Source organism: Hippocampus zosterae, chromosome 2 (assembly GCF_025434085.1).
Source record: "Hippocampus zosterae strain Florida chromosome 2, ASM2543408v3, whole genome shotgun sequence".
Classification (NCBI taxonomy): domain Eukaryota; kingdom Metazoa; phylum Chordata; class Actinopteri; order Syngnathiformes; family Syngnathidae; genus Hippocampus; species Hippocampus zosterae.
In genome coordinates this window covers 39970723-39986008 of record NC_067452.1, presented here as the reverse complement: position 1 = coordinate 39986008, position 15286 = coordinate 39970723, and the positions used below count along the sequence as shown (strand labels likewise).

At 49.9% G+C, this 15286-nt stretch overlaps 1 protein-coding gene and 1 long non-coding RNA gene across 3 annotated transcripts; one reads left to right on the top strand and one right to left on the bottom strand.

Moving 5' to 3' along the window:
- Positions 1-66: 66 nt before the first annotated feature.
- LOC127595882 (uncharacterized) lies at positions 67-765 on the top strand. The gene is made up of 2 exons (XR_007961343.1): positions 67-214; positions 494-765. It is a non-coding gene; the product is annotated as an uncharacterized LOC127595882 (long non-coding RNA).
- A 964-nt stretch (positions 766-1729) lies between these two features.
- On the bottom strand, positions 1730-14239 carry fgd1 (FYVE, RhoGEF and PH domain containing 1). Of its 2 annotated transcripts, none has more exons than XM_052057783.1 (18): positions 13777-14239; positions 9840-10022; positions 9602-9764; positions 6485-7088; positions 6191-6280; positions 5959-6107; positions 5697-5853; positions 5288-5426; positions 4929-4987; positions 4697-4843; positions 3823-3915; positions 3521-3600; positions 3401-3431; positions 3212-3313; positions 2968-3096; positions 2726-2884; positions 2484-2630; positions 1730-2378 (listed from the first exon to the last, which is right to left on the bottom strand). In XM_052057783.1, exons 1-18 carry the CDS (start codon positions 13928-13930, stop codon positions 2106-2108), a joined length of 2859 nt encoding a protein of 952 aa, XP_051913743.1. In that variant the 5' UTR covers positions 13931-14239; the 3' UTR covers positions 1730-2105. The 2 variants fall into 2 exon arrangements, with proteins under 2 accessions (XP_051913743.1, XP_051913744.1); XM_052057784.1 differs by lacking the exon at positions 13777-14239 and adding an exon at positions 11812-12454.
- Between the last annotated feature and the right edge of the window lie 1047 nt (positions 14240-15286).

Sequence of the window (15286 nt, the reverse complement as noted above, 5' to 3'; positions counted from 1 at the left end):
AGATTAGCCGATCGTAGCCTGAAGAGCCTGCTTCCTCCCAGGAAGGTGGTCAGGTGCTATTCCAGGCTTTGCTGCTATAAACATGGATCGGAATCCAACTTCGAAACGTAACCCCCTCCCCTAAAAGTCTTTCATACAAACAACAGTGGTTTTAATAAACAAACGTCATCCACGCTCCAGAATAAGATTAGACTAGTTGAGCACAAAACATGAGGTGGCTTGGGGAGCTGATTCGGATGCCTCCTGAGCGCCTCCCCGGTGAGGTGTTCCGGTCATGTCCCACCGGGAGGAGACCCCAAGGAAGACCCAGGACACGCTGGAGAGACTACGTCACCCAGCTTGCCTGGGAACGACTCGGGATCCCCCGGGGAGAGCTGGAAGAAGTAGCTAGGGAGAGGGAAGTCTGGGCTTCCCTGCTAAAGCTGTTGCCCCCGCGACCCTGCCCCGGATAAACGGTAGAGGATGGATGGATGGATGGAGCACAAAACACAAGCTCACCCTCTAAGAAAGCGACTTACTTGCTATGATAGGCCTGGAACTCAAAACAATACGTGAAAAATGTGTCATGAAAGTTAAGTGTGGGCGGGCGGGGGGGGGGGGGTAATCTTGATCAACACGTTCATCTGAATGAAAACACCCCATCAAAGCTGCAGAATAAGACTAGCCTATCTGAGCACAAAGGGCTTGCGTTCCTCCCAAGAATCGAGTCAGTTGCTCTACTAAATTTGGTGCGAAAAACACGGCGTGACAGCCATGTTGGAAACATTCATTCATTCATTCATTCATCTTCCGAGCCGCTTGATCCTCACTAGGGTCGCGGGGGGTGCTGGAGCCTATCCCAGCTGTCTCCGGGCAGTAGGCGGGGGACACCCTGAATCGGTTGCCAGCCAATCGCAGGGCACACATAGACGAACAACCATCCACGCTCACACTCACACCTAGGGACAACTTAGAGTGTTCAATCAGCCTGCCACGCATGTTTTTGGAATGTGGGAGGAAACCGGAGCACCCGGAGAAAACCCACGCAGGCCCGGGGAGAACATGCAAACTCCACACAGGGAGGCCGGAGCTGGAATCGAACCCGGTACCTCTGCACTGTGAAGCCGACGTGCTAACCACTGGACTACCGGGCCGCCATGTTGGAAACACAATCCCGCAAAAGAATGATTTTCGAACAATGAACAGAAATTCCCAGAATAGGATATATGTATGCGTGCATAATATAGCCTAGCTTAACACCAAGACCATGACTCCCCGCGCCCACAGAAAAAAGAATCTAGTCAAATTCCCAAGCTAGGCTTAGCCCTCGAAACAACATGGTAAACATTCCTGGTGGAAATAAACAAAATAGTGACTTTCCCAACAAATGCGGTGATCTTAAAGAACAAATCTCATACAAGTTCCAGAATACGATTGGCCTAGTGTAGCAAAATGGAGTCTGCTCCCTCACAGGAAGCTAATCAGTTGCTTCGCTAGACTAGCTAAAAACGGCTGCTTCCCTCCTGCTGACACTCACGTGACTGCAGGTGAATAAATTATATTTACAAAGTTTGAACATTTGGTATCAAGGAAACAACACACGCGCGCAGACACACACGCACACACACACACACGCACAACATCCAACAGCGAGTCAACAGAATGACAGTAAGAATAGAAGAGAATGACTGAAAAATGTAAAACGGGCTCGGTCTAATTTTTGATTACTCCTTTTCATCTCCTCTATCTGTTTTTGTTTTTGTTTTTTTTTTACCAATGAAATGCAATAGAATAAAATAACATGACCAGAACCTGAAATTAAAATGAAATATGGCCTTTATGAGGTCATAATTAGCGATTCCATCCAGCTCTGTCCCACTGTCGCCGCACTTGGAATTCTTCGACCGGGGTGAGGCATCATCACGTCTGCGGGGAATTATGGGTAGAGCATGAAATCGATCAAAACAAGATGGCGGCGTCAGGAGGAAGAGGATTGTGCTTTAAGACAGCACGTGACACCGCAGCTGTGCTCATATGGGGAATGTTCCATCTTGCGTCCATGTCGATGAAAACAACTCCAACAGTCGCCCCCCGCCCCCCCTGCGTCACCCACGCATCCAATCAAATCACGTGTTGTCGCCCTCCGTCCCCTCCGGTTCCTCCCCCTCTTCCTCCACGCTCTCTACGATTGGGCGCTGAGGGTGAGGCTCCTCCCCTTTGCCGGCCCTGGACAAGGCATCCATCCAACGGCGCTGGAGCTCCTCGCCGTCTGCGCTGAAGTAGAGCGTCAGGTGACTCTGGGAAATCTTAAAGGTGTGCCGACGCTCCAGGCGGTCACATGACTCCGGGAGGGAAACATCGAAGCCAATCAGAGGCACGCTGCGCTGCGCTTTCACATCCTGAAGACAACGTGGCAATGCGGCGTGAGGGTTAAATCGATGGGAGCTGCCAATGCTTGCTAAAGCGGCCGATCCGGGTCAGCGAATGTCGCGTTGGGCACCCACCTGAGGAGCTCCGTAGATGTAGAGCACCAGGGGTTCATTTTCGGGGATAACGAACCAGGCCTTCTGCCAGCCTCGGCCACCCCCTTTCTCCATGTGATGCAGGAAGCTACACATGACGCTGTTCTCGGCCGCCAGCGAGGCTTGTTTCTAGGTGGGAGTAAGTCAGTAAGTTGTGGCAACAATCAATCAAGTCAAGTTGAATCCCAGCGAACGAGTCCTGGCGACCGTGACATCCCTCTCACCTCCAGGATAGAGCGCCTCCTCTGGCTGCCGCCGGCCATGACAGAAGGCACCGGGGACACGCCCACTAGCATGGCGTAGCAGTCCACGCACACGCGATTAGTGCGGTTGTTGTCGTACGAAAGGCGGGCGCGGAACTCGGAGCATTTGCCGCAAACCACCTGGCGGTGAGACAGGGAGAGTCTTAGAGGGCGAGCGGTGGACGCCATGGCGACCAAGCGAAGCGAGGTGAGATTGGACGCACGTGACCGCAGGCTTTGCAGTGGTGGCGCCGCTTGGTGAGGGCGTTGAACGCTTCCTGGCACTTCATGCACAGTGTCACTTCCTTCTCGCGGATGGGCGTCGGCGCACGCTTGCCCAGCTCGGCGCAGCTCTGACGGACGGAGGCAGTAGTAGTTGTGGGTGTACCGGTAATTGCATTGAATATGAAAGATGCAATTGAATAGAACGTGGGTGTGTGTGTGTGTGTTTAGGAGTTTGCATGGTACCGGGGAGTGAGGGGGTGTGGACTCATCGTCTCGTAGCGAACAAGTCAGGTGACGAAATGTCTCCATGGTGTGTTCGTGCCTCTGGATGGTGGCCTGAATGGCCTGCAAGACACGAGCGGATCCTCTGATTGGTTCATCGGTTGAGTCATGCCGTTTGATTTCCAGTCAGTCACCGGGTCTTGTTTTTACCTGGATCCAGTCTCTCTTCTCATCTTCAGTCCTGCAGAGACACAGCATGTCAAAAAAGGGTGAGCTTGGGGGGGGGGGCAACGGTTGCACAGTTTCCTATTCCAGGATCATTAGCATTACCTCGCCTGCAGTTCAAGCGAACGCCGCTTGCCCGACACCAAGAAAGTCCGAGGAACCGCCGCACTGCTCATCTCCTTCAGCTGCACAGTAAAAAGGAAAAATGCGATGGAGAACGGCTAAGATGCTAACATGCTTGTAGTCGGTAAGCGCTTGACGAGATGGAAAGATAGCATCCCAAGTACAAAAACCACGTGACCTGGTGTCAGGTGACAAATTCTAATGAGAATTAATGATCTGAGAATACAAGATGCTAAATTGACGCAATGCCCCCCCCACCCTCCACCAAGGTTTGAAAGACTCACCTCCATGCCATCCACATCGATGCGAGCTCGGACGCCATACTTCTGACCAATCAGACGCAGTTTGGGAACGCAGTAGAGCAGCCTGTCGTTGAACTGGATGAGCACAGAAATGGTTAAAGCAGCCATGGTCTGATCCAGCTTCATCCTCACGAGACTCCGGCGTGTGCCGGAACCTCTCCTAGTCGTCTTTGGGCAATAGCCAAGGTACAGCCGGCGCTGCTTGCCAGCCAATCACAGGGCACGTATTGAGACAAACGCCCGTTCGCCCCTACCGTGCATCTTTTTGGAATGTATCAGGAAACCGGAGTACCCGGAGAAAAGCCACACAGGCATGGGGAGAACACGCAAAGTCCACACCGGAAAACCAGAGCCCAGATTTGAAATCTGCATTGTGAGGCGGATGTTGTGATCTAACCAATTGGCTTCTCAAAATTTTGAGGTCCGGGGTAGAAATATTTCCCAGGACCCCTTCGTAAACCGAACCCTTTGTCCATAAAGTGACTTGAATTCCTGTTAAGAAACAGACAATGCGAGCGGAATCCTTTTACAATGTCTCCCGTACAATGAGAAAGGAGCCCAGTGGAAAGGAATCAAGAGTGTGACTGAGGCTGTGAAATGTTCTATTGGTCAAAAGCTGAAGTAGTCGGTATCGTTGTTTTGTTACGACGGAATGCAGGGTTTGTTTTTTCGAAATGATATGATTCCAAAATGTGTCAGGGTGCAGGGGACCCCAGTTGAGAACCAATGGGTTAGTTATTACCGGTAACTCAGTCAGTAGCAGCCAATTCTGGACCAAGTCTGAAAAGACGTTTAAAAACGTCTTTGGGAGTGAATGAGTTCATGGTGGAGATGGACGAGACAGACGACCCCATACCAGGATGAGGTATCGATCCTGCGACGTGCCATTCTTGTTGGACAGTTTGAGGATGTGCCCCTCCTTAATGAGCTCGTTGGTCGGGTTCACAATGTCCTCTTCCCCGCCCAGGAGTTCGTAGACCTTCAGCAGCTTCCGCATTCGCTCCTGAAAGTTACAAAACCGACTGTCCGAACTGTCGCCAAATCTTGCGCTGTTATCCGTCCTGGGAAGCAGTTTGAAAAGTTCTCACCATCTTCTTGATAGCAGCGTTGGAATGTTCAGCGGCCGTGGCGATGAGCTCCAGAGACTCTGCAGACAGAGGAGATCTTGTCACACCATCACGTCAACCGACGGGCTAAAATGTTCATCCTTCCATTTTTTTTTGTTGCTATACGGTGGCATAGCAACACTCATCAATTCTCCACAATGTAGACATTGGCAAGAGGAGAACTGTCGAATCCGTGTCCATCTGCCTTGCGGCTTTTTGTACTCAGGTTTTTTTTATTGGGACATGAGTTAGTATAGTAGCTGTTAGCATGACCAAAAAAAAAATCAGCCTCGGGGCTTTCTGAACTCAGTTCGCTTGCGTCTGTGTGTGTGTGTGCGTACTCTGAGCATCCTTGTAGTCTGGAGCGTCCTCTGGTAAACGGTGCAGATAATCTTTGAGCAGGAGCTCATATCGAGGAATTCTTTGGACTGGCTCCAACATGTGATGTTGAAGTGTCAGGTTAGCGCAGCGTTCATCCCTCTGACACACATGCACACACACATCAGATTGTTGACTAAACCCTCTTAGGACATTTTTTTAGACCAAATAGCTCGGCTTAGGACTAGAACCTAGCGTCTAGATTAACATTTTCTGTTGGTTCTAGACAGTTTTCTTGGAACTAGAATCTTCTATCAGGACTGGAATCGTCTCTCTGAATACAACTTCCTATGGGTACTAAAATCTTTATCATTCCGACTAGCTTGGTTATGTGAGGGGTAAACATTTCTCAAATGTCAAGTGACATATCACCTGGATGTCATGTATGATGCTCTTGAACAGAGCCGACCTCTCCATCCACGTGTTGACCAGTTCCATGGCGCGGTCAAAGTTCTTCACATACTCTCCGTACATCTTCAGGAAGGGTGCAAGCTTCTGCAGGATGTCTCCAATGCGTGGGTTCGAGTCCCTAAGGATTTTTTTGGTTTTTTGAGGACTCCTTTGAGGATACTTGCTTCTACACTCGTAGCATAGAAAAAAGCCATGCAAAACATCTAGTTCCAGACTAGCTCACCACTCTTCCATGCGCTTCTGCAGGGCCGGCAGGAGGAACTGCTGGTGGAAGCAGTGGATGGAGCAGATGTTGGAGAAGATTCCGTGAATCACGTCGCATGGGAAAGAGGAGCGGGAACGTGCTTCTTCCAGAAGTCGGGCACAGAAGACCTGCGGCGAGCGACGGTGCTGCCTCAATCGACATCTCCTGTCCGGACTACGTGTGAGCGTCGTGTTGCCTGTGGGGGACATACCTGGTCCAGTAGGTGCAGTTTGGACACGTAGGAGATTTCTGTGTGAAGGAGCTCATTGGCAATGCGGAACACCCTCTGCTGGACAGATAGCTGTAAGAAATATAATGACGTGTGTGAAAGCTATCGACATTGATCGCACTCGACAAACAGTTCAATCCACATCTGGACCTATCGGTCTCATTGTCCTACAGCAGGTTCCAGTGGTGAACAAGCGTCTTGTTGCGATCCATTTGACTATTTTTACAATCTATTGCTGCCACTCATTCAAGTTATCCGTTCTGCTTCCTGTCTTACCTCAGCCAAGTCTTGTCTGGGGGCTGAAAGCACCAAGGTAAGTTCGGCCAACTCCTCCTCCTCGTCCTCCTCCTCCTCCTCCTCGAGATCGCTGTCTGCTTCCTCTGAGAAGTCCCTCCTACGGGCCGTGCCCCTGGCCTCGCCCTCCTCGCCCTCGCCAGCGTACGAGGACGAGCTGGAGAGTCGGGGGAGGCCGCAGGAGTAAACCCCGCCACCGCCGCCGCCGTCGTCCACACCCACGAAGCAGAGCTCCTCGCTGTGCGACGGCGAGCTGATGCTGTCAATGCCGCTGTCGCGATTGGCCAGCTTGCCCTCCGTCTGCGAGGAGGAGGGGAGGGACAAACGCTCGGGCGGCGGACCCGATGGGTCGGAGGGTGGACGCTCGTTCATCTCCGCAGACGGCGGCTCATCTGGCTCCTCCCCTTCTGCCACGACGTCATCGTGACGTTTGAGCTCAGGGAGACCCCCGTCTTCCTCCTCCTTCTCGGGGATGATGTGTGGTGACGATGAAGACGGTGGAGATGAAGGTCGAGATAAAGGGGTGTCCAGGAGGCGGGGGCACAAGGCCCCCCCTGTGATGTCAGGAACCATTATGAGCTGCTCTCTGCAGAAAATTGATTCGCATGAGACCGTATCAATGTGCAGAACACAATAACGTGCCGATAACGTGCTCATGTAGACTATAAACAAACCGTATCATGCAACAAAAAAATGGCTATCAAATGTGTCAAAAGAACATTGCATCAATAAATATGATAAATCGATAAACAAATATGCTCTAACTGGGATATGAAACCCCTGGGTTATCCTGTTCCTCAACCAAATATTGGGTCACGTAAATGCCAACGGGTTTGAACCTTCTTTGAATGAGTCGGTGATTTGTGTTCTCCACACATGCTCTCGCTCTATCCGCAAGGAATCTTAGTTTTTGTACCTGTATGTGCAGCGGCCTTGCCTTAGACAACCTAATTTGAATACCTGTACATTGATTTCACTGCAGCGATTTTACGTTATTTTCTGTGTCTATGGCGAAAATGACAGTGTCTCAAAATTGACATACATACACGTGCGTATGTACATCTGGATCGCCCTTTGAAGGCAGGCAACGTGGAGTCCCCCTTCTCATCTGTTCACCACCTTTGAAAGGGGCCACAGCATCACGTACAATGTGGGCGGTGGATGAAGGCATGGATGGACCTTGGAAGTCTGATTCCCAGCTACAGAAGCTAGCTCTAGGGCATAGGTGTCAAACTCAGGTCCTGGAGGGTCACTGTCCTGCATGTTTTCCAAGTCTCCCTGTTGCAACACACCTGATTCAAATGATCAGATCATCAGCCAGCTCTGCGGAAGCCTGACATTGAACCTGTTCATTTGAATCAGGCGTGTGGCAGCAGGGAGATTTGGAAAACACGCAGGACAGTGGCCCTCCAGGACCTGAGTTTGACACCTATGCTCTAGGGACATGTCACTTGCCACCTCCCTGGCAAGGAAGGCACCTGACCTTGTACCAGAGCTCAAGAAGTTCAGACTAGACGGAGTTGGACTGGCCTCAACACATAGCTTTGACTCTGATACCAGTGCACCAGAGAGTGGTCGCCAAGTAGGTGTGGGCATACTTATTGTCCCTCGCTTCAGTCCTTGTACATTAGGGTTCATCCTGAGGCACAAGAGAGTGGTCTCCTTGGTGCTTAAACAACAGTTGAGAGCACATCACTTTTTGGAGTCTTTGGAGGTGGAACTGGAGTGTGCTCCTGCTGGGGATGCCATCATTTTGCTGGAGGTAATCAATGCTCATGTTGGCAATGACAATGAGGCCCGGAAAGGACTGATTGGGAGGAAGTGTGTTCATAAGATGGTCAGTGCCTGTCGTTGTGGCAATCCCCAAACCAGGTGGTGGACACCAGTGGTTCGGGAAGCCGACAAGGTGAAGGAATCCTATTGGGACTCTGGAGGCAGTTGTGGAAACTGACTGGCCAAGGAGAAGGTAACTTTAGCATTTACAGGGGTGAAAAGTATGCTATGCAAGGAGTTCGGTGAGGCCATGAAAAACAACTATTGGATGGGTTCGAAGAAATTCTGGTCCACCATCTGTCAACTCCGGAGGGGAAAGTAATGCACTGTTAACATTGCGTGTCGTAGAGATGCACTGGTGCTGACATCAACTCCTGACACTGTGAATCAGACCTCCTTGATCCTACCAACACACCTTCCTTTGAGAAGGCAGAGTCTAGGGTGCATGAGATCATCTCAGGGTTCCTAAAAGTTCTGGATATTGTTGGACTGTCCTGGTTGACACATCTCTAAAACATTGCTTGGACATTGGGGATGGTGCCCCATTGGGGATTAGCAGACCCCTTATTCCAGAAGGGAGGCCGTAGGGTGTGTTCCAACTACACTCCCCAGACTCACTGGTAATGTCTATTCAGTTTTGTGGTGTCTGGGCTAACGAACCCCCTGATTTCAGCTATTCGGTCCCTGTACGACCGATGTCAGACTTTGGTCCACATTGCCGGCAGTAAGTCGGATTAGTTTCCAGTGAGGCTCAGACTCCGCCAAGGCTGGCCTTGCACCAATTCTGTTCATAACCTTTATGGACCGAATTTTGAGACGCAGCTAAGGCATTGAGGGGTCCGGTATTTCATCTCTGATTTTTGTAGATGATGTGGTCCCGTTGGCCTCATCAAGCCACTATCTCCAACTCTCCCTTGATGTGACTCGCAGCCGAGTGTGAAGGAATCTGGATCAAAATCAGCACCTCCAAATTTGAGACCATGGTCCTTAGTCAAAAAAAGATGAATCGCCCTCTCAAGGTCGGGGATAAGATCTTGAGTGGAGGAGTTTAAGTATGTAGGGATCTTGTTCACGAGTGAGGGCGGGAGGGAGGAGGAGGATCAACAGGCGTAAAGGGTTAGGATGAACTAGGATGCACCCTTGAGGTGATCATGACGAGGACTAAGATTGCATAACCCCAGGACAGTGACATTCTTATTGCGGTGAGATCACCGTGACGGTGACATCCCCATGATGGTAACTATGACGGTGACACCCATATTACATTGACCTCCCCATGACGTTGACATCGCCAAAGCAGTAATATCGCCACAATGCTTCTCTCACCGCTCAAACTTCTCGATAAGTGACAGGACGCAGGTGGGTGAAGCATGGTCCTCAGGGCGGGGGGGCTTGGAGGGTGGCGGAGGGGGCAGCGGCTTGTCTGGAGCCCGGGGTCGGGTTCTCAACACTCCCGCCTGATGCTGCAGGTGGGGTGGTTTGGGGGGGACTGCAGTAGTGGGAAGTCAAGGTCAGTGATCTCACGTATGTGTTGTTATTGCTGTCAAGTGCAGGGGAAACTCACCTTGAGGCTTTGGTCCGAGCAGAGGAGGCCGGCTCTTAGATATCTGTGGCGGTCCCGAGTCGTTCACCTCTTCCTCCTGGAGCCCGACGGGACTTGAGGAGGAGGAGGGCTGCTGGGGGCCGCATGGAGGCTCAAGAGAGAGACTCTTTGCCAGCAAGCTAGGACTCAAGGAGGACGGGGGACCTGGCAGGGTCAATAAGGGTGAAAGATTTTGGTTTGTCATTGAGAGCACCGAGGTAGCTGACATCAATTAGTAAGCTAGCTCAAGAATTAGCTTCTTCGCTCCTGAAACATAAAAGCAGCGATGGGAAAATGAAGCTTTAAATTGTCTTCATGAACCAGTTGGTGTATTTTTTGACTCCTCTAGATGGCAATGTTGGTTGAAATAAAGGGGTTTTAAAAAATGGCGACTCCGTTTAGTTTTGCCCCAATGCTGAACAGAGAGTGCCAGTTAGATGAGTCAAAAAATACAACACTTTTTCAAGAAACAAATTTGAAGCTTCATTTTGCCATTTTGCGGCCACAAATCCTCACAAGGGTCGCGTGGGGTGCTGGAGTCTATCACAGCCGTCTTTGAGCAGTAGGCGGGGGACACCTTGAACCGCTTGCCAGCCAATCGCAGGGCACACAGAGACGAACAACCATTCACGCCCACACTCACACTTATGGACAATTTAGAGTGTTCAATCGGCCTGCCGTCCATGTTTTTTTGGAATGTGGGAAGAAACCGGAGCACCCGGAGAAAACCCACACAGGCCCGGGGAGAACATGCAAACTCCACACAGGGAGGCCGGAGCTGGAATCGAACCCGGTACCTCTGGACTGTGAGGTCTACGCGCTTACCACTGGACTACCGGGTCGCCCTGGCTCTTTCATATACCCTTATATTATTATTAATAGTATTCACTGATGGGATGACACCAATCATTTCCATTTTTCCTCACATTAATAATCACCAATGGCCGAGCAAGGTAGGAGAAAGATAAATATCAACATGCAACACTTTATTTCTATAAATCTTTCCAAGTGTTCATTTTGTCAAATGATGATTTCTGCAACATTCGTGGGAAATCACAATGTGCCATCACTGACGGCTGAGGTATTTTCAAAACAGGGTCAGTGCAAGATTTTTTATGGCGGGTTCGAGTGCGGATTAAGGCTACAGTGGTAGTCCACTACAAGGTTGTTAACGTGCGTCATTGAGATGATTCCAATGGTTTTAGGTGCTTCACATTGTAGATTCTAGTGATGATCAAAGGTTGTGAATCAGGTGATTGTGATCAGGTCAGGTTGTGAATGTGGTGATTAAGAAGCTTCTGAACACGATTTTACAGGTCTATAAATTGGTTCTGGTCATGATCAAGCAGGTTCTGTTGTTAAGAAGGTAGGCTCTACTGATGGTTCTCAGGGGAGTTTGTCAAGGTGATGTTGAAGGAACCAATTATGGGCGTATGGTTTTTGGTCTCGGTGACATTGTGATGCCGGTTCCAGAGGTCATTTTTGGCTCTGATGTGACTGAACTGGGCCAGTGCGCAGACATGGACGTGTGCTTGTGTGCGTGCATGAGAGAGAGGGGGTGTGTCTGCACATAGAAGATGAAGGTCTCACCACCATCATCATCATTATCATCATCGCAGAAAGATGAAGTGAAATCAAGCACGCACGCGCATCACACGCCGACTGCGATATGGCGGCGGAATCCATCGGCGACAGGCTCGAGCACACGACGACGAGCAGCACCTCTGCTGGCATCAGACGCAGTGACGTGCACGCGCGCCACACTAGCCTACATTCACTGCGGCGAGATATCGGTCAGCTCGTACGCGTACTTATAGCCGCCGCCCCCCCACCCCCCCACGCGCCCCCCACAACCGCCACCACCATCAATGACAGTCGACATGCGCGCGCGCGCGCGCGCCAATGCGGTCTAGTGTGTGCGCGTGTGTGTCCGCGCGTTTGTGTGCGCGCTCACCTCTGCTTAGGCTGCTTCTGTCCATGTACATCGCACAACACAGCACCAGGCCGCTCATGAACGACAATGTTGACGATGGCAGACCGCGGCTCACCCGGTCCACATGCACGGAGAAAAAGAAAAAAAAGACAAGAGAAAGAAGAAGAAAAAGAAGGAGAAAGGGAGACGACGGAGAAACCGGCTCCTCGTTCGGCTCCGCGCGCGCGCAACCCGCAGAGAGAGAGGGAGAGGGAGAGAGAGAGAGAGAGAGAGAGGGAGAGAGAGAGAGAGAGAGAGAGAGAGAGAGAGAGAGAGAGAGAGAGAGGCAGACTGCTGCTTCTATCTGGACAGAGATGTAGGTTTGAGGCGCTTGATTCGAGCTACAGAACTGGCCGGAGGCGGGCGGTGCAGTAACGAGAAAGCTTCAGGGCTGTGCTGGGGGTGGCAGGGGGTGGGTGTGTCTTGTCGTCGTTCTCCTCTTCTCCCTTCACTTTTGGTCTCCTTGACAACGAGATGAAATTCAGCTAGAGCCGTGCGTGACAGTCGCATCACGTGACTTCTTCGGAGCAGCCTGGCCAAAAGATTAGGGACACCTCTGGGTGACGCAAACTGCCGCCGTCGTCACAGTTAGCGCCACAAATGACCAAATAATCACGATAACTGACCGACTGTAACCTGCAGAGGGCATTGTGGGAAATGTTCGGGAGGTCTAGAAGGTTCTAGGGGTGATCAAAAAAGTACTGGTCCTCCCTTGCAAGCGTTAGTGATTCCGCAGACTGGAAACTCAAGAAAGTCGTAGTGGTGATGCAAGAGGGTCCTGTTACTCAATATAAGGTTGTGAACCTGGCTCTTTCCAGGGTTGCAGCCATTTGGCAAGTCTAAATGTCTTTGAGGGGGTTGTAGTGCTGATCTAAGATGTTCTGATAGTTTCTGACTGTGGCTGTTGGTAAGCCTGTTGAAGTTGTACAGGTGTAGACGCGTAATAGTGACCACCCAAGGTGGGCAATATGGCTATTAACTCATTCAGTAGCAGCCAATTCTAGACCAAGTCTGAAAAGACGTTTAAAAACGTCTTTGGGAGTGAATGAATTAAGAAGCTTCTACAGGTTCAGATGTGCTACAGAAGGTTCCAGTGATGATCCGCTGCCCGTAGGACCCCATGTGGTCATTCTATGACTGGATAACCATGGAAGTACACCAACATCACTGCGGTGAGGTCTGGGTGAGCACAACAAACACACCCCAGATGTTCCCTGTCAAAGTCTCCAATAACACTCCTACACCTAACACGCTCACAACACAGTAGCAAACATGCAACAGGAAGTGATAAAGCCAGGACAGTCATTAAATCAACACCGCCCATGCCCGCCCTCCAATGTCCTGCGCTGAAAAACAAGCGGACTCAAATGAGACGACGACATCGGAGGAAAAACAAACACACTCTACCATCGTCATCATCATCATCATCTGCTGGCTTGAACTTTGACCTTACACCCCACCACATCTCATGAACACACGCACGCACGAATGAGAGTGTGTGTGTGTGTGTGTTTGTGTGTGTATTTGTTCTCTCTCTGGGTCACTGGGTCACTCACTCACTGCCACTTTAGAGAGTGTGTATGTGTGTGTGTGCGTCCAGCAGCTGAATCTATTTTTAGCTTTTTTTTGTTTTCATGTGTGGGCCGCGGCATGTTGGGAATCAGGGGAAGTGGGGCTTCAGTGTATTGGGGGATGGGGAGGAGCATGTTGATGCACCACTGTGACATCTCACTGCTGTCACGGAGAGATTAACGCACACTGACCTATTATGATTTTATCATTAAAGTCAACAATATTACTTACACATTTGAAATACTTTAAAAAAAAAACTTCATCTACGAATGACCCGGATCTTCAGTCCATCTTAAAAATAAAACTTGGCTCTTGAGCTCAAAACGTCACCCAGCAGAGGGTTGTTCTGTTGTTGTTGTTGTTGTAGTTACTCACCTGTCCTGCCAGTGGCGCTGTTGTCAAGGTGATAGGAGAACCTCATGGTGCTGAAGTGAGTGGAGAAAGATGACGCCGGTCGCGTAGGAAGAGGGGGAGGAGGGGAAGAAGGAGGAGTAGGGAGGCCGAGAAGGGCGCAACGAGTCCGGTTCATGAGTTCAAGGCTCAATGCTGGGTCGTAAGCGTCCCGCCGCTTCTCCTGCCCGCGTCGTCCTCCCGCTTGCTCGCATCTTCTCCTGGCGTCCACTGCCTCCACATGCTTGCCACACCACCAAAGTGCAGACTCGGCAGCTTCTTGCCGACTCAGCGACGCTCCCGCTTCATTCTCTCGTTCAGCACATAGTTAACACACACACATACACACCCACACCCACACACACACACACGCACACACACGTCCTAATGGACACTGGTATCCCGGCTGGTCCAGTTCTTCACTTCTGTGTGAAAATGAGAGCTGATGTGAAGTTGAACACTGCAGCTCCGCCTCTGTCTGGTCATTTGATCCTCGACCCAGCCCCCCCCCCCCCCCCCCAGTCTCCCAAAGAGTTTGTGGTCTGGATTTCATTTTCCCTCCTTTCTCACTTCCTGAAACTTGAAGCAAAGGAAAACTGAGGCAAAAATTCCAGGAGTTTTTTTGGTGTTTTTTTTCCTGGTCAGGCTCCATCAGAAGCAGTCTGCACTGGAGGGTCACGTTAGGGTTTGACTGTTGGATGGAACACCAGGGTTTACACAAATGCAATGTCTATCTATCTATCTATCTATCTATCTATCTATCTATCTATCTATCTATCTATCTATCTATCTATCTATCTATCTATCTATCTATCTATCTATCTATCTATCTATCTATCTATCTATCTATCTATCTATCTATCTATCTATCTATCTATCTATCTATCTATCTATCTATCTATCTATCTATCTATCTATCTATCTATCTATCTATCTATCTATCTATCTATCTATCTATCTATCTATCTATCTATCTATCTATCTATCTATCTATCTATCTATCTATCTATCTATCTATCTATCACCTTTCAAATATCCATGAATCCAGCAGTCTATCCAACATAATCCATCAATATATCACCACCCCCCCACTATTCTACAATCGATCATCCATCTGTCATCCATCTGTCAGTCCATCCATCCATCCATATTTTACCTTTACTGTTTGCACTGAAATTTGTTGACAAACCATGTTATTGTGATACAGAAAGACAACTTTGCATAGGACAAAGAGAACAAACAGCTAAAAACGTGAACATGGAAACATGTACATCCATGTACAGGACACAGTTGGAACGCTGTAGGAATGAACAGTCATCATCTTCATCGACAGCACAAAAATGATCTTCACTTGCTTTGAGGTATTTTAGAAAATTTGTTGATCGTTGGTTGAAGTCATGTTTTCCACATTTCCTTGCATCTCTTTGCCTCAAGAACAAATGCGTGACTTTGTGCCCCTTCGGAGGATGATGCTCGATACATAGTACGCGTTCTA